The sequence below is a fragment of the Gavia stellata genome, chromosome 6 (genome assembly GCF_030936135.1).
Source record: "Gavia stellata isolate bGavSte3 chromosome 6, bGavSte3.hap2, whole genome shotgun sequence".
Lineage (NCBI taxonomy): Eukaryota > Metazoa > Chordata > Aves > Gaviiformes > Gaviidae > Gavia > Gavia stellata.
This window is the reverse complement of record NC_082599.1, coordinates 23,174,398-23,198,652: the sequence shown is the minus strand read 5'-3', so window position 1 is coordinate 23,198,652 and position 24,255 is coordinate 23,174,398. Positions and strand designations below refer to the sequence as shown.

General features: G+C 40.5%; 1 protein-coding gene across 1 annotated transcript in view; it reads right to left on the bottom strand.

Annotated features, from left to right (window-relative positions):
• The window catches only part of CUBN (cubilin), a 149,338-nt gene that overhangs the window by 58,493 nt on the left and 66,590 nt on the right, over positions 1-24,255 (bottom strand). The window contains exons 29-35 of the mRNA XM_059818798.1: positions 21,172-21,353; positions 13,873-14,047; positions 12,057-12,238; positions 5,821-5,977; positions 4,014-4,130; positions 1,610-1,723; positions 204-332 (exon numbers count right to left, since the gene is read on the bottom strand). Coding sequence (XP_059674781.1) covers positions 204-332; positions 1,610-1,723; positions 4,014-4,130; positions 5,821-5,977; positions 12,057-12,238; positions 13,873-14,047; positions 21,172-21,353 — 1,056 coding nt within the window. The remainder of the gene's footprint in view (positions 1-203; positions 333-1,609; positions 1,724-4,013; positions 4,131-5,820; positions 5,978-12,056; positions 12,239-13,872; positions 14,048-21,171; positions 21,354-24,255) is intronic.

Below are 24,255 nucleotides of genomic sequence, written 5' to 3'. Positions count from 1 at the left end.
GAGCATTTGCTAATCAAGAAAGCATTTCTCCTTGTCTCCTTGTTCTTTAGCTCGTTGATATACTTGCTGAGACCTTGGACAAAAAGAGGAAGGGCAATAGGGCATTTTAAAAGAGGGAATGTCAGAGAGACAGAGATACAGGTTGTGTTCTTTTTCTTAAAAGTCAGAGACATAAGGTAGCAACACCTGTCGTATGGACTTACATGATGATGATGCAGCATAGGTGGCGTGGAAGCCCTTGGCGGTAATGTTGTTGTTGGAGATGAAGTTCACCACCAAGGCATTACCAAAAGAAGTGATAGGATGTGGTATAGTAGTCCCACAGTAGCGGCCTGAAAAAGAAGAAGCCAGAGAGAAAAAAAGGAGTGTTCAGCATGTAATTACTATCGCTCATTTAACATTTGGGGTTAATGCCTGACAGCAACCAGGAGTCATATTTGTTGCTTACAGTTGCAGTTGTCAATCAATCTACATAAAAATTAAATACTCTGTTTCACTAGCACAGAACTTAACTCTGGTGGCAATTTTTTTTAACAGAGGAAGGACCTCCTGCACTCCAGATACCCTAGTCACTGGCTATTCTGTCATTGAGCTCCTTTGTGTTCACTCTATCCAGAAATTACAGCCTAATTGAAAAAAAAAAATCTCATCAAATATATCTGACAGTAGTTTCCATTTCACTCAATTGGTTTCTGATGAAAAAAACAAGTGACAAATAACAGACTAGTTCTTCTGTAATGGATTGTAACATGGGGATTAGGAATATGAATCATGATCTAGCATAAAGGCATCTGACAGCAGAAAGAAAGATAGCAGTTAGTGTCCTGGTCCTCTTGACAAGTGAAAGCCAAGGGTAGGAAACTAAAAAATTAATTCTGCTCTTAGTTACAAACCATTTAACTTGAGTGCAGCCCCACTCCTGACAAAGGAGCGTATACAAAAGTAGAGCAAGGGAGAGCATAATCAGGCACAGATATTCTGAATTTCCCAGAAAGGAATTTGAGGCAACCCTGGGGATGTGAGGGGAGTCAGGACCACCCTGTGGCTAGGGCTCTCTCATGGCTTCCTGGCATGATAAGCACTGAATTTTGCTGCTCCAGGCTGCTCCTGCCACTTGAAGGTCATGGCTCTGGACAGACATGTTGGGAGAAAGCTGTAGAAAATTCAGGAACAAGCAGAAAATCAGGCTTTCCAGGGCTTGAGGAAAATCCATTTTCTGCTTCCAGAAATCTGCAGCTTTCTTCACCTATATTTAGTGTGGACTGTGCTTATGAGTGTGGGTTACATTATGGTTTTGTACAGTTAACTGGGAATTCAGTTTAAACTGAATTGCTTGGTTCCCAATATTGTTCAGCTGAGGAGGAAGGAAAAGGCAGCTGGAGTCAACTCCAAACTGCAGGTTAGTAGGAATACAGTCAGAGTCTGTGAGGACTGTGCCATTCACACTGAAGACTTATCCTCCATACCCGCTCTCCTCTGGCCAGAGTGGCCAAGGGGCTTCCTTTATCAGAGAAAATCCATGAAGCAGGAGGAAACTCACAGAAAACATTCTCCTGCTTACCTTGGGTGTAGTTCTATATATGAAATAAACAAGGGAAAGGTACAATACCTTGAAGAGGAGCCTCGTAGTTATTCCCATCCAAAATCTCCACAAAATCCGTTGTACAGTTTTGTCTATTGTTTTCAATATCAAAGTCAGTGAATGAGAGTGTGACGTGGTTGACTGGCAACAGCAAAGAGTAAAAACTTAAAGAAGTTTGGCACTTCACAGAGGAATAATTACATGTGAACAAATGTACCATCTTTTCTCCGCTAAAGTCAATCAGTCTGCATAAAGCATAACATCTAAAGTAGTTTATTCCCTGATACATAGAGTGACATCGGTGGAAGTGCATTAATCCTTACTGCAAAGGTCCTGGTAAATCTCTTCATATTTCAGTACTTTCTAGTATGATCAATGTTAGAAACATAGGATTTAACACATACACAGGACTCTAAATTTCCTAGTTTGCGAACAGCTTCATTATATACTGAACATGTCAGCAAATACAACATGGAAAATCTACAAATATTCAGAAACAAAACTTGATCTCTACACATCCGTGACCTTCTGTCCCTTTGTGATCTATACCATAGATCCAGACAAAATGTGAATTGATGCTGCCCTGCTCCAGGCTTAGAAAGAACTGGTTCTTTCATCGTTCTGTAACGTTCCATATACATCAGTTGGACTGGTTAAAGGATCATTAACTACCCTCAGCTATATTTGTATTGGATTGGATTTTCCACACCATTGGACTGCAGGCTACGTCCTGAAAAAGAGGATTTCTGACTCAGGGTATTTTTGACTCTCATGTTGCTCTTGCTTGTCTGATATGAACAAAGGTGAAGTCACAACTGGAAGAAAACAGGCTGTCCTCAACACCAGTCTGTGACAGTAGTTACTCCTGGCCTTAGACCTCCTATGCAGTTTGAGTGGGTCAGAAAGAGTCTCACGATTTAGATGATAACTAAGTTTTCTCCCACATTGACCAAGCCTGAATTTGACACAAATATTTTTCTTCTCACTGGGATACAATTAATTAGCTAGAATAAGCTGAAATGACAGACATGGACCCAGGCACTGCATTCAGCAGGGTGCCACTGACTGGCATTCAGCTGCCTAGTCTGCGTGTTCGGCACTCTTTTGTGTTCTGTCCGGTCAATCAATTACCGCTATCAATGCAGGTCCTCAGGACACAAAGCAGAAAGGGAAAACACAGTGGGTGGCAAGAACAGTAGACTCATTGGCCTTCTCAGTAAAAGCAGAGCAGAGCAGGAACTCTGCTGCAGTTTGCCATTGGCTAAATCTATTGTATATGGCTATGCCCTGTAATGCTGCGTGACTGGCATAATGAAGCCACGCGTGCCTGTAACGTGTGGTATGTGGTGGTCCTGGTGGTAAGTGGAGGAAGTCATTACATACATAGGCTACTTCTTATACAGCATTTTTCTGGTCTCTCATACGGATGTAATTCAGGAGACAAGAGTTATAGAGTTTTGAACCTGGATCCAGGAAAAGATTGTCTTTAAAAATAAATGTTGTGTAGGTGAGGAACAGCTTTGATGATGTCCTTTTCATGTATTTGTATAAGAACCAATGCTAAAAAAAAAGTATTGCTTATGTCCTGATTGTTGTTTTGGTGTTTTCTTTGGCAAATTGATTTTCATTTTATAACTTAGTGAAATAAACTTACAAATGTGGTTGGATCATTCTATGATTTTAACAACAATGGCTAAATATCAGATGAACAACAGAAGTTCAGTAGTTGCTATTAAAAATAAACATTTATTTTAAATTATGCTACCAGGATACTATTACCCAACTGTAGATATTTTTTAGGAATCTTATACAATGTAAAGGTAATACTGGGTATTAAAGGTAATACTGGTATCTGACGGAAAATATTTGCTGTTTTATGATCAATCATAAATCTTTCTAAAATTAGACAGGAACATCTGAGAGTGTATCTATGCACACAAGACCACTTTATTCATATTTTTTTAATTTGTATTTGAAATTGAAATTCCTCTGTACCTTTTCTCACTGTTTAATTACACTTTCTTTTTTTGTTATGTTAATGGCATAGATTTGATCTAACACAACCCTAGCTTGAAAAATACAGACCAAAATAAGGTCGACTAAATACAAGTGCTTTAATTATATATAAGCCCTTAGGTTTTCTCACGGACAAATCCAACTTCACATAGTATTCAACACCTCATTTATAATTGCAATGCTTGGGTCACAGTAAATCAGCTAAGATGACAAAGTTGTAAACTGTTTTCCTCACTATGCACTAAATCTTTTACAGTGAAATCTGACTTAGGACAGATTAGGAGAGCCACACTCTCCAACTACCAGGATGCAGAACTTCCTAGAGAAATAAGGGAGGAATTTTGTATTGTTATTACAGAAAAGAAGATGAGGATGTTAGTCATCCCAGCTAACTATAAAAGATGTTTTTACTTACATGGTTCCTGAGCCTGAATAATCCAGCTGCAGTTCTGATTGTTTGGATATTTGGCAGGATACAGAGGAGAGGAAATTGCTGCCCCAACTGAATCTGACTCCATGAAACTTCCGCATGCTTTAGAATGAAACACATACACATACACACATAGATATTTATATATACAAAACACATATCTACAGATTCCGTAGTGAAAATGAATCCATAAAATGTAACATGCTACATCAATGTGAAATGAGGATAAAATTCACAACAGTAATTTATCAGAAAAAGAGACTTAAGGACTAGGTCCAAGCACCAGGTGTACTTTCTTGACCTGGATCCACAGGCCATGCTACACCAGGCTGACCATCTGAGAGAAGCCAGAGTGAGTTGGGAACAGACTTCATCTTTACCAGCTCCTCACAGCCCAGAAGAGCAATCTTAGGGCCAAAATAACTTGGTTTCAGGGTAGTGCAATCATACAACCATTTCTCTGATCATTTGCCTGTGTTGGCGACTAGGAAGGAAAAAATCATAAGAAACTCTCCAGAACCTCCCAATGCCCAAGGATGGCAACACATTGCATTGGCATGATCCTCTTGTGAGCTGCGTCAAAAAAACTGCAATTGCGTGAAAAGTTGCACATGTGCAAGAGCTTGGCTGACTGCATAACTTTGGCTAACAGTGCTGAGTGCTGCCATGCCTCATTTCTAAGCATACTGACTCATCATAAAACCCCCAGATTTGAGTTTAACACACAGCTGCTTTAAAGAGCAGGGTGGGGAGTACCGAAGACTGAGATTCATTTATCATGCTGTGCTGCTTGAAACATCCAGCAGGAGATGGGATTTACAGGGCTTTCTCAGAGAGAGTTATATTGCATTGCATCCTAGGTAGGGAGCACTTGCTCGCCAGGCATGTTTTGTGCGGGGCTTAATCCAGTAAATGTGCTCTGAGAATGTTTAACAGAGAAGGCTCTCCTAACTGTTAGTCAGAAATGCCTAATTAGGTATCTAACTAGTACCTCCACAAATGGGGTTCCTGAGATTTTTGCTGATGCAAATTCCTCCTTTTCTTTATAATTTTTCCCAATATTTTCTAAGAAAAAAAAAAATTTCTGGGAAAAGTACTAATTTATAGTGAAAAGAACCCTAAGAAGAAAATGAGAGAAAGCGATTTTCTCTGCAAAACCAAATAGCTGTATCTTGGGGGAAAAAAGTTTCCAAAGTTATTGTCAAAAAAATGAAAGAAAATCACCAATCGCCAAATAGTATGTAATTTCATGAAAAATTCTGCCCCGTTGGTGTCATTTTTCATTAAAAAGGAAACCATGTAAAAAACCAATTAGTCCCCCACAAATTGGACAGTTGATGTTTGGCAGGGTTTGCAGGCCTGAATCCATGGACTTCATCAACAGCACCACACAGAATTCTTTTATAGCTTTTCAGATTCATGCGCATGGATAGACATATAAAATGTTATTTTGTCACTAGGTTTGTGGAAACTGCCAGTTGCACATTTTTCTCAGGACAGTTAGTTATAGGTAGCTAACCCTCTAGGGAGGAGGAATAAGAGGCAGCTGATATGTGCTAGATGCCTTGCCACAAAAAGTACATTTTCCCCTCAATCAAAGAATCTAAGATGATCCTTAGATTTTAAATTCTTTAGTCTGTAATTTGGAAAAATTCAGTCCTGTTAAAGATACACACTGGTATGCTACATGTATAGAAACAACACTTCCCATTATCATCTGTGCTAAAAGATTGTGTCTAATAAAAACAACCTGGTGATTAGATAAATGCATTAATGTAAATGATGAAATTACCTTCAGTAAAGTGAGCACTGAAGCCCCTGTGCTGGATGGTTGTATCAGAGCGCAGTCGGATGTACATCAGATTCTTGGAGGATGTGATAGGAGGAGGATGCTGTGTTCCACAGAGTTTTCTAAGAAGTGGTGTTTCATTGCTAGGACCATCAAATACCTGTTAGGAAAACATCAAATGAAGTATTTGGTTTCAATAGGAGTATTGAGAAGACTTTTATTTCATTCCCTTTCTCATGTTTCATACATTTTGATCCTGATACAGCTCTGTTATGGGCAGTGCAAACAAACTATGCATTGCCTATCTTAATTCTGCAGCCATTTCCAAAAAATGCATGTATTTCAGGCCGAAGTTACTGTAGCCTTTATCACAAAAATGCATCAAGTAACCATCTTCCCCTGTGTGTATCTGGTATGGAAGCAACTCTCCTTTAACAATCCAGATATCCCCATACATTTATAGTTTTCTGTTAATGCCTAACACAAGTTCCCATCTAGCTTTTATTCAGTTAAACCCTACATCTTGCCTCAGTAAAGACTTCTAAATTGGCCCTAACGGGCAACTAGTGCACCAGTGGGAGCTATGACAGTGTATAAAAAGAGAAGACACTAGGATTATGGTTTTTAGATACATGTACCCAGCATCAAGGATCAGAGTCCATATATCTATGCTTTCAAATAGCTATAGGGTGCTGAATTACACACATATACATGAAGTGTTATTTAAGCAGAAGGTAAAGAAAAGTAAAAAAAAAAAAAAAAAGGGGAAGAAAGTAAAGATGGGTTTACAAAACTTCACTTTTAATTTTACCACAAATGACTTCCCTCTCTTTTTTTCCCCTTACAGCTGATAATTTTGTATCCTTCCTCTCTGTTTCACAATCAGGAAGAGAAGGATAGTGAAGTTAAAACCAATGAGTTTCTAGCTTAAGCAACATCAAAATTATACCAAGAGAAACCACAGAGAAGGAAAAATGGCCACAGTCTCAGAGTCTCCCAGTAACCTTTCCTAGCACTCCAGCAGATGTGATTTGGTGCAGCTGTGTTTGGAGCCATGGGCCAGTCTCAGAGCCCTTGCGCCTGGTTTCAGAAGCGATGAGCACTGGAGCCATCAGCACAGTTGCATGACACACAGAGAAAGAACCTTTGGGCTACTGGGCAGCAACAAGAGTTGAATTCAGTTCCTGTTTCAGCATTAACATCCTGCATTACCATAGGCACATCATTTAATATAACCTGTGACTCAGCTTCCTATAGCAAAATGGAGAAAAATGTTCATAAAAATATGGACAGGAGGACTGGAAGATATTCAGGTGCTAGGATATGAAAAGCTATATAAAAGCCCGCTTTGAGAAAAATAATGCCATTGGGTTAGAAGAAATGTACTTCTTATTGGGATTATCTTCTTTTACTTCAAAATGCCTCCAATTCCAGCAAGCCTGTGCAATGCAGCACCAATGAATTAAAAATTTCTAACTGGACTGTATGACACAATGCAATGTTTCTGCCTCCAGTATTCAAAGGCCTTTGAGCACATTAGTGAAAAAATATATATAAAAACAGTAGCTGAGACAAAGGTGACCTGCCTCAAATAAACCTCGGAGCTGAGAAACAAGGGACAGAACTCCTGCTTAATCCACTGACATACCCTACATAGCCAATACTGTATTAATGAATTAAACATTCGCCTTTGGGCCTGTAACACTAGTTAGCTGTGTGGGACCTTGTGACAGAGTATTAAGTGCACTGCAATGTCTGTAAAAATGAGTAACTCATAAAGAGACCCAAAATATCCATCCATTCAACCTTTTCTTCTCTCTTGGCATCCTGCCACAATCAGCCATTTAATATATACTGTGCAGTGTTCATTCTTCCTCTGCACATATATTCTGTATATAAATCAGACTGCCTGGAGTTAAAAACCACAAACCATGGAATGTGAAAAAAAGTAATATGACTAACAAAATAACCCTTAGGAATTAAGGTACTGTCTTTCCTTTGACAGTAGTGAGAGGATTTTGTCTGAATGCTAGAACTGAGAATAAGCATTGCATTGACAGAGCATAGAGAGAGGGCCTGACTACAGTTCACGTAAACTGCTGGTTTTGATGGATCTCTGCCACTCTGCACAGCTGAGAATACAACTATTGACACATGGACTGGTGTGAGACTCTAGTAGTCGAGCTTTCTCACTCGGGAAGATATTAAGGATGAGTAACATAAGAGACTAAGTAGGCATTTCATTCCAAGAGCTTTCTGGAATAAAGAATTCTTTCTGTGGTAATACTGGGAGAAGAGCATGAAGTCAGAGGAATGTTTTCTAAATCGAGTATATTTGCTGTTTCTGGGCAGCTTGCTTAAAAATAGTACTGTCTCCTCTTTCAGAAACCCAGAAATTATTCCTAGCCTTTTCACTTGCTAAAAACCTGATTCAAGCAACAGTTCAGCGTAAGTATTAGTGAGATACAGCAGCCACTCCTAGGAGTTGCGGCAGCTACAAGTTAAGCAGGAACAGTAACGCATGGATATTTTATGGCTACATCATTTTTGCTCACCTGTTATTTATTAGCTTAAACTATTTTATAGGGAGGATTTCAGTCGTGAATCTAGATGAGAAACCACAGAATTCACACACTAGTTCAGGAAAGAGTTGTGTCTCTCTGCAGCTTCTCAAAGGAATTTTGAAAACATCTGAGAAATGCATTTCTGTGGCTGCATGAGTAAAGGAAAATGAAGCATCTGCTTACTTAAAGGCCAAGTTTTCATTAGCACTGTGCATAGCAGCAATATGCTCTTCTCTTCCCTTTCCACAATGAAGATAACTGAGTGACTCATTGACTTCTTGTTCAAATGTGTCCTGCATTTTGCAAAAGCACATAACAAAAAGAAGATAATTTTTGTCTTCTGAGCCATAAAGACTCCACATATTTCTAGCTGTCCTCTCTTGGAAGATCCTCTCTGCCAGCACCTGGAATAAATGAAGTCATACCTCCTCTCTAGCTCCCAGAGGCTTACATTTCTGCATTCCTGTGTAATACTTGTTATAATGCAACAGGAAAGAAAAATATCATTTACTTAATCAAAGCCACTGAAAAGAACAAACTATTTCTCCCTCCCCTTTTCAGTGCCTTGTGCTACAAGCACTGCCTTCCGAGCCATATTCTCCTCAAGTCTCCAAATACCTGAAACTTGCTGACCTGCACTCCTGGTGTAGCATCAGATACAATACTGGTTAAACATGTGGGCAAAAAACCCAGGAATTAGTACATTCACTATTTCTTTCCCTCTATTTTCCTTCAAAGAAACAAATTTATTTCTTGTAAGATACACTCTCCAGATAGAAATGAGCTGGTACACAAGAAATTAAAAATGTATTCCTTATGTATGGCGACAGTGACAGCAAGAAGTCTTCTCAAAGGTCTTATGCATTCTGCAGAATATAACCAAGTTATATTTGAGATCAGAGAAAGTAAAAGCTACACATCCTCATTTAGCAGATGAAGAGATGTTCATCTGTTTTGAGAACAGATAAGGTACAGAACTGAGCCACAGAAACTGAGGAATCAACTAATTTTAGGCAGCTAAGTGTGTGAAGAATGTGCTTTTTGGTGCCCTGGACTGCTCTCTGTGCACTCCATCCATTGACTCTAGAGGGAGCTCAGAGCAGTTACACCGTGGGTTACCGTTACGGGCTTAGAATTCATTTGGCTGAACCTAGATCTGTGCTTAGATTCACATGTGAAATCATTGAGCAGAACCAAAAAACGTGCTGGGCTGTTTTGGAGTTGCAGCATAGCCAAGAAGCAGCAGACGAGTATTTTCCCTCTCTCCATTTTGCTCACATAACAAATGTGCAATGGAAAACATTACAGGAAAAAAAAATACATTTTCATGTGTTCCCCATAGAAAGGAATTTATGGTAGAGATATTAAAAAAAAAACCCTCAAGTCACAACACGGGGAAAAATGACTGGGTCTAGAAGGGGAAGGATGAAGGAAAAGGCCATTGGTACACTCAAGGGTGGAGGGGAGCCCCAAGAGAACTCACAGAGCAAATAAAAACCGTAAAGATAAGTAAAAATTTAAGAAATAGAAAAGGGTGGAACCACTGTGTTAGTCATACACAGTAGTTGTTCCTATATTACAGAGAGAAAAACAACCCACCAGCTTCCTTAGCTGCCGTTATTTTCCATTTATGCAGCTTTTGGAATGGAATTCTTAAACCATTCACAGTCATACATCTACTTATGTATTTCCAGGCAGTTTCTGTCCACTCACTCTGTTCTCCTCTTACCGTGTGAGGCATATAGCAAGCCTTGGAACCAGATGAACACAAATCACATACAGGTGTTGGTAACAAGTGATTTTTTGCTTATTGCCATACCAGGTAGAGAAAGAAACCTCATACGCTCCTTTCTTGCCCTGCTGGTCCCCCTGCATTAGCACTGAAGAACTCTTCTCTGCCTCATACACCAGAGTCTCAGAGCCCTTCATTATCTCTTGGCTTCAAATCAGCATTCTCCCTCATCCATTTTCAAACCACCTTCCACTTGGTGGGCAGTGATTGATGCCTGCATTAAATTTAAATCTCCCTCCCTGCTCACATTGCTGCTTCAGTTGTGTTTGCACAGCTGGGGCTGATGGGCAACTTCCTCCTCCACTACCTCCTAAAAAACCAAAAAGCAGAAGCAAACAACAGACACTTGTATGGCAATAGCGGAAAAGGGGTGTCACTGCACTGCAATGGTCTGCAAACTCCGCTCATGCAAAGAGCTCTGCCACAGCCATCTCCTCTGCCAGCTGAAGGAGTGATGCCTTTCAGTGATTAAAAACCCAGTGCCTGCATCCGCAAGGAGCCTGTTGTTGTGCCTGTAACTGCAAGGAGCTCATGGAGCTGAGTACCCTACAAAGTGTTTAGATAGGTACATAAATCCATTGGCATCAGGTTTAAAAGAGAAACTTGTATGTCAGGTCTTTTCAGAATTTAGCCCTTATTTTGTGATTTTTTTGGCATTTTTACCAGTACTGCTGTTTCAGATGGCCTGTGTTTCCGTCAGGCAACCTGATTTTCTACTCCTGTGTGATACCACAGAAGACCTGGAAATTTTTCCAATAGATTTTCCCTTTCAATGATCCCCCTGATGTAGTTAATCAATTTAAATAAAAAGATATAATCATATTTCCCTATGCTTCAGAACCAGAAAAAAATGAATAGCCATTGTACAAAGATGCTTTGTAGCCAAACGAAATCTTCAGTTCTGCTCAGCAAAATGGGGACACATTTCCTTTTTTTCTGGTTCAGTACAAAAAAGCTTTACGAGGCAATGCTGTTAAAACTGATGCTGTTTTCAAAAGCGTCTCAGTTCCTGCCAAATTGAGTTCTCTGTGAATGACAGTTTATCAAGGAGAGGAAAGCTGGATTTTGGGCTACAGCCACTGTGCTTTATCCAGCTGGTACTGATCACACATGCCTTTGTACTGAGTGAAGTGCAAGCTGACATCAAAGGTCAGGATTTCATGTCCCTGCTCCCAAAAGGCCAAGTGGAGACATGGAGAGTTCTTCGTTGTCATGCACTGATTGAGCAGCAACTTGAATTTCTGTGACATCAACAAAAGCTCACAAACCAACAGCTTTTGTTGGTGTGAAGCTTTTAAGAGAGCAGCGGCTATAACGAAGAAATTAGACAGCTGAGGAGCACCTGAATATACAGTGCATACATAAAGAAAACCAGCCAGCCACAATTCCCTCTGGATGTAGACCTCCCTCTCTCCTGAGTTTGTAACAGAGTGTGGGCAATCTATTATATATGTGGGCAGTCCATCCTATGGCTTGGAGCAAGCTGTGGTTAACTACACTGTAAATAGGAAAGGGTGTCATAACAAGAGCCATCTACGTATGAGGTTATTCTTGCCGTACTAACTACAACTCACACCACCAAAAGGAAAAACGTGGTACCAGGATGCAGCATGCACTGCTTTCAAGAAAAGATTCTTCCAGATATAAGTGGGAACCTGGAAGAATGCAGAAATGCATTTGTGAAGCCTGCTTCACAAGCAAAGGGAATTAGATCATAACTATTTAGCTGTAAATTTAAGGCTTAGCTCATCAGTGAATAAATATGACTGTGCAGCTACCAGTCTGAAATCAACTGCAGCCTAGGTTGCACAGTAAGCTTTCTCTTTTGCAAGCATTTCACCAGAGTCATTAAGGAAACTTTTGAAATTTCTGTTGTTACTTACTGCAACATTGTCGTAGTTACATGAATGGTGATTTTCAATGTCAAAATCTGTGAAGTTCAATAGGACTCTGTGGCTGTAGTCAACTTGGATAACCCAAGAACAATCTGTGTTGTTATTATAAGGTTGAGGGTAATTTGGAGAATGGATTTCCCCACTGGTAGCTTGGAAAACACCACCACAGCCTGAAAAAGACATCATCAGTTTTAATCACAAGCTCTGTTATGCTTAGCAAGATTCCACCTCTATTTTTAAACTAAAGGAAGAACACCTCCATCTTTATATTTTCTACATTAAACTTTTGTAATATGAGTGCTCCAACTGTTGAAATGTCCTGTCCGCAACAAAAATCAAGGGAAAAAAATCAGGAAAGTATAACATTATCACTATTGGTGAATATGCAAGAACAATGCTTGTGAGTAATGTTTCTTTCTAGCCCTAGGCTGGTAGTAGATGTCATAAAGGCTGAAGCATCAGTGCTGGTATTCCTCTGTCCTAGATATTGTAAAAGCAATCAAAAATACCATTCATATGAATGCCACAGACCTACCACACTGAAAAAGCAATGACTAGGCCTAGCTGAGCATAGGGGTGAGAAAAACATTTCTGAAAGCATCAAGACAGCTAGGAGCTCCACTTTCCCCATGAGAAGTAAAACAATTGCAAGCCTCAAGTTTCTACTTCTCTACTCTTGCAGTTGAGGGCTTCCTGAGGACTCCACTCCACCCTCAGGTATTTCTGACCAGAACAGTTCCAGTGCTTATGAAGAATGATGGATCCTGCATGGGAAGTGCTGGAGCTTTCAATAGGACTAACACAAACAAATGGACTTTTATATGTCGTCAAGGGACAGAGGAGGGTGAAAGACATCGGGACTGCTGTAGATGGAGGAAGCCTGCTGGAAGGATAAAAACTATACTGTTATTGTGTTCTGGTGAGCGGGTATTTTAGAGGCTAGAGAGGGGTTGGAGTACAACAGGCAAGATACTGTAAAGGGATGAGAAAGCTTCAGGGGGCCTAAGCAGAAAAAATAAGCTGCCAGATCTTGGAAGGGGATTAATTCAAAGGACTATTGTAGACTTTCTTTATTAAAAAAAAATCTTGTGCCTTTCTCATAAAACTTGTGAGAATGGAGGAGTATAAACCTTGACAAACTAATGAATCAGTGTGCTTAATCAAGCAAAACTGCAAGAATTAAAATCTGCCTCTCCTCACTTTTGATTGCAATTATTTTCCAATAATTGGCCTTTTCATAAGAACTCCCATGTAGAGACATGTAGTTGGGTCTTTTAAGCATGTCTCTTCTTTTACTCATTACCAGTAAGGCTTTGAACGAATAGTCACATGGGGGATGGATGAACCTTATAGAGTTCAAGTATTTACTAATCACTCCAAATATTTTTGGATTCCACCGAGTTCTCCAAGTTAAGCCACATTCTCAGATATTTTTCACTTTACAGTTTAGAACCAAAAGTATCATTCAGCTAATAAATGTCACTGTGTGGGTGAATGGGTGGGGAGAACTGCTAGCATGCAAAAGTTCTTTTCTGATTACGGGGATGTCTTGATTAATTATGTAGAGAAGAAACCCCACCAAGGTAGACTGTTACAAAATACATAAGTAGGCCTAGATTTCAGCTAGCTAGACAATTTTTAACTGTGTGTTTTTCAGCCTCTCTTGGTGTTACCAAATCCAGCAACACCCAAATTCTCCTTCAGTTTTCAGTCCTATGCTGTTTGACTACTATAAATGCTTGCATGACTGATCCACAGTTCTCAGACTTCCTGAATTTCTCCTGGTATTAATCAGTATACTCACCACCCGGATTTTCTTGCCAGGAGGCATTAAAACCTTTCCCTGTCACTGCTGCATCTGTCTTGAAACGGACAATGGCTGAATTGCCAGTTGTAGAGACTCGCAGTGGGTTCTGTGCTGATCTTGAAACACACAGCTGGGCTAGTCTAGGAGAGAGGAAATCAGGGCCACCATAGACCTAGAAATGGAAGAAACACCATCAAAGTTTTTCAAAGAGACCATCTACCACACAGAATACATGAGGACCTTTTAGCTAGGAGAAAAAAATATCTGTAAGTATTGAAAGTGATTCCACATTTTGAAATGCAAAATAGCTAATAAAGTTATTTTCTCTGCAGGTTTACTTGGTATCTGAGCCACCTGGTGCAAGTATGAAATTCTAGATTATTTCAAAACAGCCTTGCATTAAATAAGAATTTTCTGCTTTGGGGACTTTGCCACATTCTTCTTCCTCCATCCCTCCAGGGTTAGCACCTTGTTTCTGTGGGGATATAAAACCAGATTTTTTTGTGTGCTTGTGCAAACAAACTGTAACTCTTTGCAGGAACTTGCGCTGATATTTTGCACCCTTCATGTTAAAGGCACAGTTAAGACTGATTATTAAATTGGAGCTAGATTTCATCACTCTTTCTGATAAAACAAAAAACATTGTAATTTCATTTACTACAGTGGCAGAATCAACATCCAAACGATGGGATTTTGGTCAAGTAAACTACATTTTAATAATATTCTTCAGAAAAAAAGGATGTATATCATACATATTTCCCACAGAAGACAGGTTTTCACTTTTAAGAGTAATTATTTCCTACTTAGAAGAGTGTGCCTCAGGCAGTTATAAACCAGAAAACCAGCACTCTCTTAAACATAATCATCAGTATTGTGTACTTTATAATGCATTTTTAAACCAATTCAAGTGAATTAGATGGCAGTGCTGAAGCCTTGTTAATTTTGTTTCTTGTTTTCCAAAAGGGATGTTGGATTTTATTTTGAGCCCATTTATAACTGGTGGAACTGGCTCACCTTCCTTAGTCTTCTTTCTCAAAGCTGAAGAAAGCACACACGCTCAGTGCAATTTTCAAAACCAGACATGTGATTTTGATTGAATTTTCTTGGCTTCTTAGAATCATAGAATAGTTTGGGTTGGAAACGACCTTTAAAAATCATCTAGTCCAATCCCCCCTGCAATGAGCAGGCACATCTTCAAGTAGATCAGGTTACTCAGAGCCCCATCCAGCCTGACCTTGAACATTTCCAGGGATAGGGCATCTACCACCTCTCTGGGCAACCTGTTCCAGTGTTTCACCACCCTCATCATAAAAAATTTCATCCTTACATCTAGTCTAAATCCACCCTCTTTTAGTTTAAAATCACTACCCCTTGTCCTATCGCAACAGGCCCTACTAAAAAGTTTGACCCCCGCTTTCTTATAAGCCCCCTCTAAGTATTGACAGGCTGCAATAAGATCTCCCCAGAGCCTTCTCTACTCCAGGCTGAGAAACTCCAACTCTCTCAGCCTTTCTTCATAGGAGAGGTGTTCCATCAGTCTGATCATTTTTGTGGCCCTCCTCTGGACCTGCTCCAACAGGTCCATGTCTTTCCTGTGCTGAGGGCTTCTTGCATGCTAATGAAATGCCACCTGATATTAAGGGTCTCCTGCCTTCCATTGGTATGTCTCTGGTAGGATAGCAGCTGAAAAAGTCAGCTTGACAGCAACCTTAAATGTGAAAACTGTTAAAGAGGTACACCAAATAAAGAGTGTGCTATTATTGTCTTTCAGCAACTGAACTAGCAATAGATAGATTCTCATTGTATCAGCATATATATAAATCCTAAAGCTAAACTAGAGAATGGCAAGTTCTAACAACAAAACCAGGGAATAGGAAGATAAGGCATCAAATCCTGTCAGGATTTTCCCACCAGTAGCATCTCAAGTCTGCTCCAATATTTTATTAGTCTGGTGAACATCAAAAATGTCAAAAAAAGCAATCCATTAATCCTTCTCAGAAAGTGGTAGTACTGTAAGAACCAACCTTCTATATGGCCCTTTTGCCTCTGATCCCTTCTAGATGAGGGGAAACTCAGTATTTTAATAAGCTCTGCCGGATACTTTTTAACTTCAGAAGAAGTTTGGGTTCTGTCCAAGCTAAATATGAGCAAGTCTTACAAATAGCTGAGCTAGTCCCACCACCTCCAGGGCTAAGTGTAGTGCATTGCTACATAATTTGATTGATCGTGTGCTTATGATGCCTGACACTACTCTGCAGTTAGAGGTATAAGGGAAAGAGCTTTTTTTTTTTTTAACTGGAAGAAATATTCAGTGACTCCAGGATAATGTGAGACCTCAGAAGCTGAAGCTTGCATCCCCAGAAGAAACAAGGAATTAATTTTTTTATGAACATCATAGTCTGATAGATGTTCAGAAGACTGTATTTTGTTTTAGTGGCTGATTACACAGGCTTAATAGCTTAAACATTTCAATTTTGACTGAGACAGCACTTTTTTGCATTCTGCAGGGAGGCTGCATGACTTGAATAGATAATGGTTCCTCTGTTCAATCGATCGTCTCAAGGCATTCGAGAGGAGTCAGAATGGATGAAATCACAGCTCAGATTAAGAATCTGTAATGAAGCAGTCACAGTCTGGGGAAGAAGCATGTTCGTCCGCTGGAAGCTCAGTGTCTTCGGCAAAATCTTACTGCTTGGCTGCTTGTGAGGCCCAATGACAGCCGCGTTTGTCAGAAGTCTGTTCAAAATGTGAATTTTAAAATGTGTTTGTGGTATACTCCCTGAGTCAGAGCCACAGCATGAGATCTAGCAGGAACACATGCTCTTAATCATCTAAACCAGCTCAGAGAAGCTGTGTGGCAGAGGAAACAGCAGGAGTTTCTAATATGCATGTAATAAGCATCATGGACCAGACTCTCACATCATCCCTGGTGCTCCCTGGGGCCATCTGCACACCATAGGGAAGGGGATCAAACCGAGCTCTGACATAAACCCTAGTGATTTCTGTAGTATTACCTCAGAAATGAACTTGGCCCAAGTTGAACACTTATAGTTGGCCTGTTGGAAGAGAATTAAGGATGGGGAAGAAATACTGATGGAAATCTGAGGTTTGTGGGTCTCCTTTACATTGTTAACTGTTCGACAATGGCCTTCTGCACAGTTTCATAATAAAAAGCACAGTCAAAGGCATGCTTTTTACAGTTAGGAGTGTATTATTTTCTTTCCTCCTTTATGCCAGTTCAATTAATCAGATGCTTTCACAACGACTGGAACAAAAACAAGTTAGAGTGTTTCCATGACAAAAAGCAATAAAATGTTACTTTTGGCTACATAGAGGAAAACCAATAGTTACCACATGAAAAAAGAAGAGGGAAAAAAGAATAGATGGAAAGAATGAATTCCAGGGTGTGGTTCACAAAAAGTCACAGGATGTCTGAGCTGCAAACAGATAAAAATAAAAATATTTAGTTCGACCAAAGCACCTGATCCAGAGATAAAATTATGTTGGATGGCACAGCGGGGATGCAGGACACTGCCATAAAGCCCATGGTTTTAATCTGTTCTTATCATTTGCTTCTGCCCTGTTAGCTCCATTTATTGTTAACAGTCAGCATTCCAGAGTTATGAGCAACAGAAAGCTGTTTTTATGTGGTTGGTCACCCTCATGACACAGATTTTCTGGGAATAAAACTGATCCCTGTTCAGCTATAACTGCCAGCAAAGAGAGAGCCCAGCTTTGACAGAGAATTAAGAATTATGGTAATACTTGATGTTTCTTTATATTTAAATGAGAAGACCAGAGCATCTAATAAAGACTTGGAAATGCAACAGGTTGACAGGGTTCCTTCCGTTTCAGCTCAGAGCTACATCTTGCTGTGGTAGAATATAAGTAGCAAAGACCTGGTCCATGTTAAAGAAAAGATCTCATAATTTAACAAAGCAGGCATGGTCATTTTTGTCTATGTAAGTATTTTCAATAGAAGCCATTTTAAAAATATTTGTAACAACTCTTTTACTGTGTCAAAAATTATGGCTTCTATTTTCACGAACCATTTCTAGCAAACATCTTCAAGAACAACTTAAAATTTGCTTCTGGATGTTTGTAAAAGGAATGGAATCTGATGGGGAAGAGAGAAAGACAGAGTGCAACAGTGTCATAAAAGAAACCAGGATGAGGAGGATTAAAGGAGAATGTGTCAAACACTTGAGCATGCAGAAGCCACGGGGAGAACTTGAGGATTTCACACACAAAATTTTTATGTAACTATTATTGCACAGTCCTGGTACAACATATGGCAGGACTGGGATACTGACGTGGAGGGCACAGCTTGTTTAGGAGGCATTGTCAAAGGAAAGGGAAGGAAGACAGTTGCTGCATTTTACAAGAACAAATATGATTCAGAAAAATGTGCAAGAGAGAAATATTCAAGAAACTATGGTATAAAAATGAAGTTAGCAACAAAGGTGCTGTGATGGGAAAGATCTCTTAGAATTTTCCTACAATTCTCTGCCAGGTCGAAGGGGTGAGTGTGTTTCTAAGCAAAACCTAAATGCATCCAGGTAGGCAAGTTGTGTGATTACTAGGGATTTTTTATTACAAGGTAATATATTTTGGAAAAGCAACAGAAAAGAACACAATTTATTGCAACATTCTAAAGACAGCTTCTTATTTCAGAGAGTAGACAGAGTTAACAGGACAGGGAGGGACAGCAGAGTGCAGAGCTACTTTAGTACTGGTTTTGACTTCCTATTAAAACTGGAAAGGTATTTGGCTTGAAAGAAAACAGGAAGCAGTAGAAATCACTATTCAGAGATTAGGAAAAAGTGAAATCAGGAGAATAACTGTGAGAAAAAGCAGACTTCAAAACACGAAGAATTGGTAGACAGGATACTCTTGGGAAGATAATGTGAGAGTGAAAGAAGTTTGGAACCTTAGTGGTCACTGAAACACACTGTGTCAAAAGCACACCAGGAACCTCCTTTTTTTTGAACATTTTTCAAACTTTTGTGTCTGTGGTTTTCAGCCTGGACATATGTAGACAACTGCAGGAAAGAAGATTACAAGATAGAGCAGCTCCTGAAAATGGTTAACCGTGTAATTTTTTTTCCCCACTAAATCTGAGTCATCACTTGTTCTGTGCAGACTATATCAATCATGCTGTGGATGTGTAATTTTATAATAAAAGCAAGAAAATATGTATGTGGCAAGGTACATAAAGCTCCACCAAATACCTGCAGTTTGGCAGGGGAAGCTGTTTGCTGCCAGGCAGGACCTTTGATCTTGCACTAAGACATGAACTGATTGTCCCCAATAAGTTGGTTTACACTAGGTTATCTGTTAGCAGATCAGAGACAGGTGTTGGGAACTGGATGAGCCAAGGTCAGGAGACAAGTAACTCAGAGGCATACCAATTCTGAGGGAAGGAAGGCAGGGAAGTTCAAACAGCAAGGTGGGCATCTGTGCTGATGAATCAGGTTGGAAAGAAGTAAAGCATAGCAACTAAGTTTGAAAAAAAGTTGGTAAAGGTAGAAAACCCAAAACCTAAGGTGAGTACATTGCTCAGGGACACAGAGCAGCAAACTGTAGGATACTGTTAAACAACTTCTTTAACCAGTATGTGTCCAGCAACTCACTCACTAGTTTTAGGCCAGCCCCCCCCACTAGTCAAAAAGTTGTCAAGCAAATGGTTGCCAGCCATCTGTACTCTTACTGGATCATGATAGCACCTGGGTGACCACCTGCAGATGTAGGTATTGCCCTTGCACTATTCAAGAAATGGTCAACCACAGCAGACTTAGATTTTGTAGCTGTTTAATGGATTCCTCTGGGCAACAGATGCGTAACTGAAGCTTACAGGCAGATTACCTTCAATCTAGTCATTTTAGGCACAAACAACAATGAAGCTGCAATACAACAGACTTCATCAATACCCAAACCAGCCAACACAGGTCACCTACTCACAGACACTGCTGTCAGCAATGTGACATACAGTCGTACATGCCAATGCTACTGATGGAGAATTCATGGAACAACTTCCTTACACTCAGATCCTACAGAAGTCCCAAATTCAATAGGATACTCAAAGCACGGTGTCCATTTGGTCAAGACTTCCACTTCCTTGCTAAGCTAGGGAAGTCTGTTTCAGAGCCAAAAAGCTGGACTTAAGTTATACATCTCTTCTACTCATACAAATGCTTAGCAATCATCTATCTGGCAATGGCATATTTAGGACCTGCTTTGGGATGTGGGTTAAGTCTTCCAGGAATATTGCTGATGAGTGTGCACTATGGACCATAGGCTGGAGAAATCAAGCTACAAAGGTGAGAATAGGCAGCAGTGAGTATGTGTAGGTGCTGGACAGAAAGCTGTCTGGCTGTGTGCTGGTCACACATCACATTACCCAGGAGAAGAGAAGAAAGGCCCCAGTGGAGTGGTACAAGATCTCTCAATCAATCTTTTGGGTTCATTACGAAAACATTCAAATGTCACCCATATATTAACATCAAAAGACCCAACAACTGTACCTCCATTAGTGATCTCAAACGTCTCTAGTGCAAGTGATCTAGAAAGTGTATACTTCTAAAGAATTTCTTCCTGAAATTATTTCCTATCCCTTCATCCTGCACTGGAAGTCTATTCAAATCTGTTAGCTGGGATTGGTCACCTGGCTGCTTCCCAACATGAGCACAAAGATGTTGTATATAACAGGACCATCCAGTCTTATGAGTCTCTTAAAGGTCAGTAAACCCTTAGAGAGGTCCCTTTTCTCCTTGTTCCACCACCCTAAGCTGACTAGGACACTGCCTCTTCTTTTATTCTTTTTTCTGAGTACAAAGATTCTTCATAGTTTTCAGCGCTCAGGGTTATAAACCTTAGAAGGTCCTTAGAAGGTCCTACACAAGGTCTCACCATAGTTATGCCCCCAGTGATCCATTATCTTCATCTACATCAGGAAATTTCATCTCCATGGTACAGCACCCTACACTTAATTCTTTGTAAAAGGTGGACTTTTTAACACTGAGTTTTTCAAAGCAGTTTTGTCTCTTGTTAGGAAGCATACAGTGCCTAGCATCATTATTGGTTAAGGTATACAGACATCAAAGGCATAAAAGCAAAAAATAGTAAGATCATTGTGGTTTCTGTGACAATATCTGTGGAACGTAACTGTAACCACAGCAGAAATGGGAAATTGCAGTAGAATTGTTTGTTCTGCTCTTGCAGTTCTTGGGATTATCTGCTCCAGACAGAAAAGCATGTAACTTGTGTATTTTTGAGGAATAAATCCAATGTTCTTACCTCCAAAACATCGTAGTTGCAGTTTGGGTGATACTCAATGTCGAATTCCTGAATGGTGAGCTGAATGTTGCTACCAGGCGCTGTGTGAATGTACCAGATGCATTCCCTATCGCTCGGGTATCTGTTGGGGTAGCCAGGGCTGTGAAACAAACCAGAAGGGCCAGAGAGTTCTCCTCCACAACCTGACAACACAGCAAAGCAGCTCTTCAGTGAGGGGCTCTCAAAAACTCACCAACAGCTCTGCAATGAGGACAGGCATTAGCACCCATTTCACGCAGAAATGTGTCTACTGGCCTTGAGGGTCTGCTCTAACACAACGAACCAAGGTCTAGCAGGGAAGAGGAACTCAGGTATGGCAGGCTGGACCTGCTGTCACTGCCCATGCAGTAAGGGCTTCACCTCCTGTTTTGGCATGTTTCTTACCATACCTCAGCATCTGCTTTGACAGCTGAAGAAACTGAGACAGAGCAGAACAAGTGACATTGTTTTGTATTGGCCTCTAACTTTGATGAGTTCTAGAAAGCTGAATCAGATCCTTCCTCAGCTGTTACTGACCTCAACTAATACAGAAACTAAGTTATCATGGGGAGGGCTTCCTATTGTTGTAAAAATGCCATTTCCCACTGCTTTAGAAATCATAAAATTAAAGACAATGCAATTTCCCTCAGCCCACTGAGCATGATTACAAGCTGCCAAGTCACAGTGGATAAACTGGCTTTCTGACATTTGGTGGGTTTAATGTTCCTTTTTATTGAATTGTGACTGTGCAATTGTGAGACATGCCATGATTGAAAGTGATGTATTTTCTTTTCAGATAAGAAATTATTGTCCTAACCTCACTCCCCAGCCCCTTGGGTGATTAAGTTCTTGCATATTATGAGCTAGATTAAAAAAAAAAAAAAGATGCAAAAAATTGGATCAAATGCAGACCCTGATGTGACAGCACAAAGCAACTGGACACCTGAGACTGCAGTTTTATCATTGCTTTATGGAGATGTGGTAACTGCAGCACTCGCCTCCTTTTGTTGAGTTCCCGGGAAGATGCTTTCCCTGACCCAGTCCCAGGGTGCAGATGTCAGCAGGGTGGGAAGGGCAGTGCCAGGGCAGATTTAGATCAGCTACATTCATGGTGAAACCTCACCTTTAGTGAAGCCAGTAGGGTGGCTGTGTATCTGTCACATGAAGAAAGCAAGGGAACTGTGTGTTTGATCTGATTTTACATGTGTGTCGTTCTGCCTTGCAGCAGCATTTTTCCTCCTCTCTACATTACAAGCCCCTAAGTGCTTCATATAGGCACTAGCTAATCATTTGCTTACATAGCTTTTACAGGGTCACTCGAGCTTTGTAAGTAAAGCCCATTCTCCATCAATCTCTTTGACTTCATCTCCAGAGGGAAGGTTCTGTCAGATAGCAAAAAAGCCCCAAAATACTTAATAAAACCATCTAACAAACCATGAGCTCTATATTCCCAGAGGCAAATACTGCGATGTCAGAAATGATAAACAGCACCTGTATCAGAACTTTTAGTTATAGGAGATATTTTATAACATAAACCAGCTCAACTAATCCACACAGATGTGTAAAACCCCCCTAATCTCTACTAAGTTTATGCATAATTTGCAACTTGAATGAGGTATCTTTGGCCGTTGCTCTGCTTACCACTTCTTTCTCTTCAGGAAGCTATAGATCAAGATCTTCAATTAAATGCAAATACTTTCCAAAACACCTCTGTGACAAACTTGTGGTTATTGAAGGGTGGCTGCTAAGCCCCAGAAGCATTTGCTACAATTCCTAACATGGGGTCTTCCAGCTCCTCACTGAAAACTTGAGTTTAGCTTTGCCACAGCTGGCTCTAGGACTTCTAGGACTATGAGAGGAATCTATGAGAGGAAAGAGCAGCGGGTCTGAAAAGGAGCAAAGCCATAAGAAGCTATTTTAAACTAAAAAAGAGCCATCTAAATGCGGATGTGAGGAAGACGTCTCCAGGCATGCCAGCAATGTAACACAGATCTCAGTCCATCATCCAGTACTCACTGGAAAACCACCTTTTAAACACAAGAATTCCCACAATTGAACAATACTTAACTATAACCCAAGAAAGCCTTTACATATGTGAGAATTGGCAAGGGCTTAATTCTGCTTTTTCCACCACCTTGTTGCACACGATGCTCCATAACCCTGAGGTGGTTTGCCCTGCAGCCACACAGCTACATTGTCAAGCTACTGGATGTCTCAGTCAAGGAGTAAAAGAAGCTTTTAAGTGTATTTGAAACCAGTCGTGCCTTCAGTCCCTCTGGAGAGAGAAACACAACAGAAAAAGGTAGTGCACTTACTTCCGCGAGGTGGGTAAATGTTAAGCCCCTGAAACTTCGATATCCATGAACATTTCAGCAGAGATACAGAGAGGAAGAAAGCTTCAGTGTAACCCACCACCCCATTTTTTCCCCAGTGCCATCAGAAGATGGCCTAATTTTCCTCAAAAGCAACCAGGTTGTTGGGTTTATACAACTAGAGGAAAAAAAGGTGTCGGCAGCGTGGGGGGAGCCTTACAGCTGAATTTGCAGGCTGGGTTTCTCTCTCTCTTTTCCCTCAGCAGCAGGAATGACACGGCTGCTGAGGACAGACTTCTGGAGGGGAAAGCTGCTTCGCCTTCCCAGCTTGGGAAACAGATTTCTCAACAAACAGACTTGATGGCTCGGCTCCGGAGGGGGTGGGAACAGGGAGGCAGGGGAGTTTCAGCAGGCGAGAACAAAGCCAATTGCTATTTATCTCAGCCTGAAGAAAGCTGGGAACATTTTAAAACTAAACAGGCAGTTATGACTCAGCTTCTCCTACTAAGAGTTTCCTGATAGCCACAAAGACATGGTTTTTATTTAAACCCGAAATGGCTCAGATGAGTGGAAAGCTTGTGTGCTGCGCTTTGAGGCACAGACCTTTCTTTCTCTGCAACCCTTGCAGGTAGCATTCAGATTGCTCTCAGTCCCTCTCCAGAGTGCTTTATGTTTTCTCTGAGCTCAGTCGATGTTCTCTGGATGAGGTATGTGAAGCCCATGAATAAGAACATCAAACTGCTGTTAATGTGTC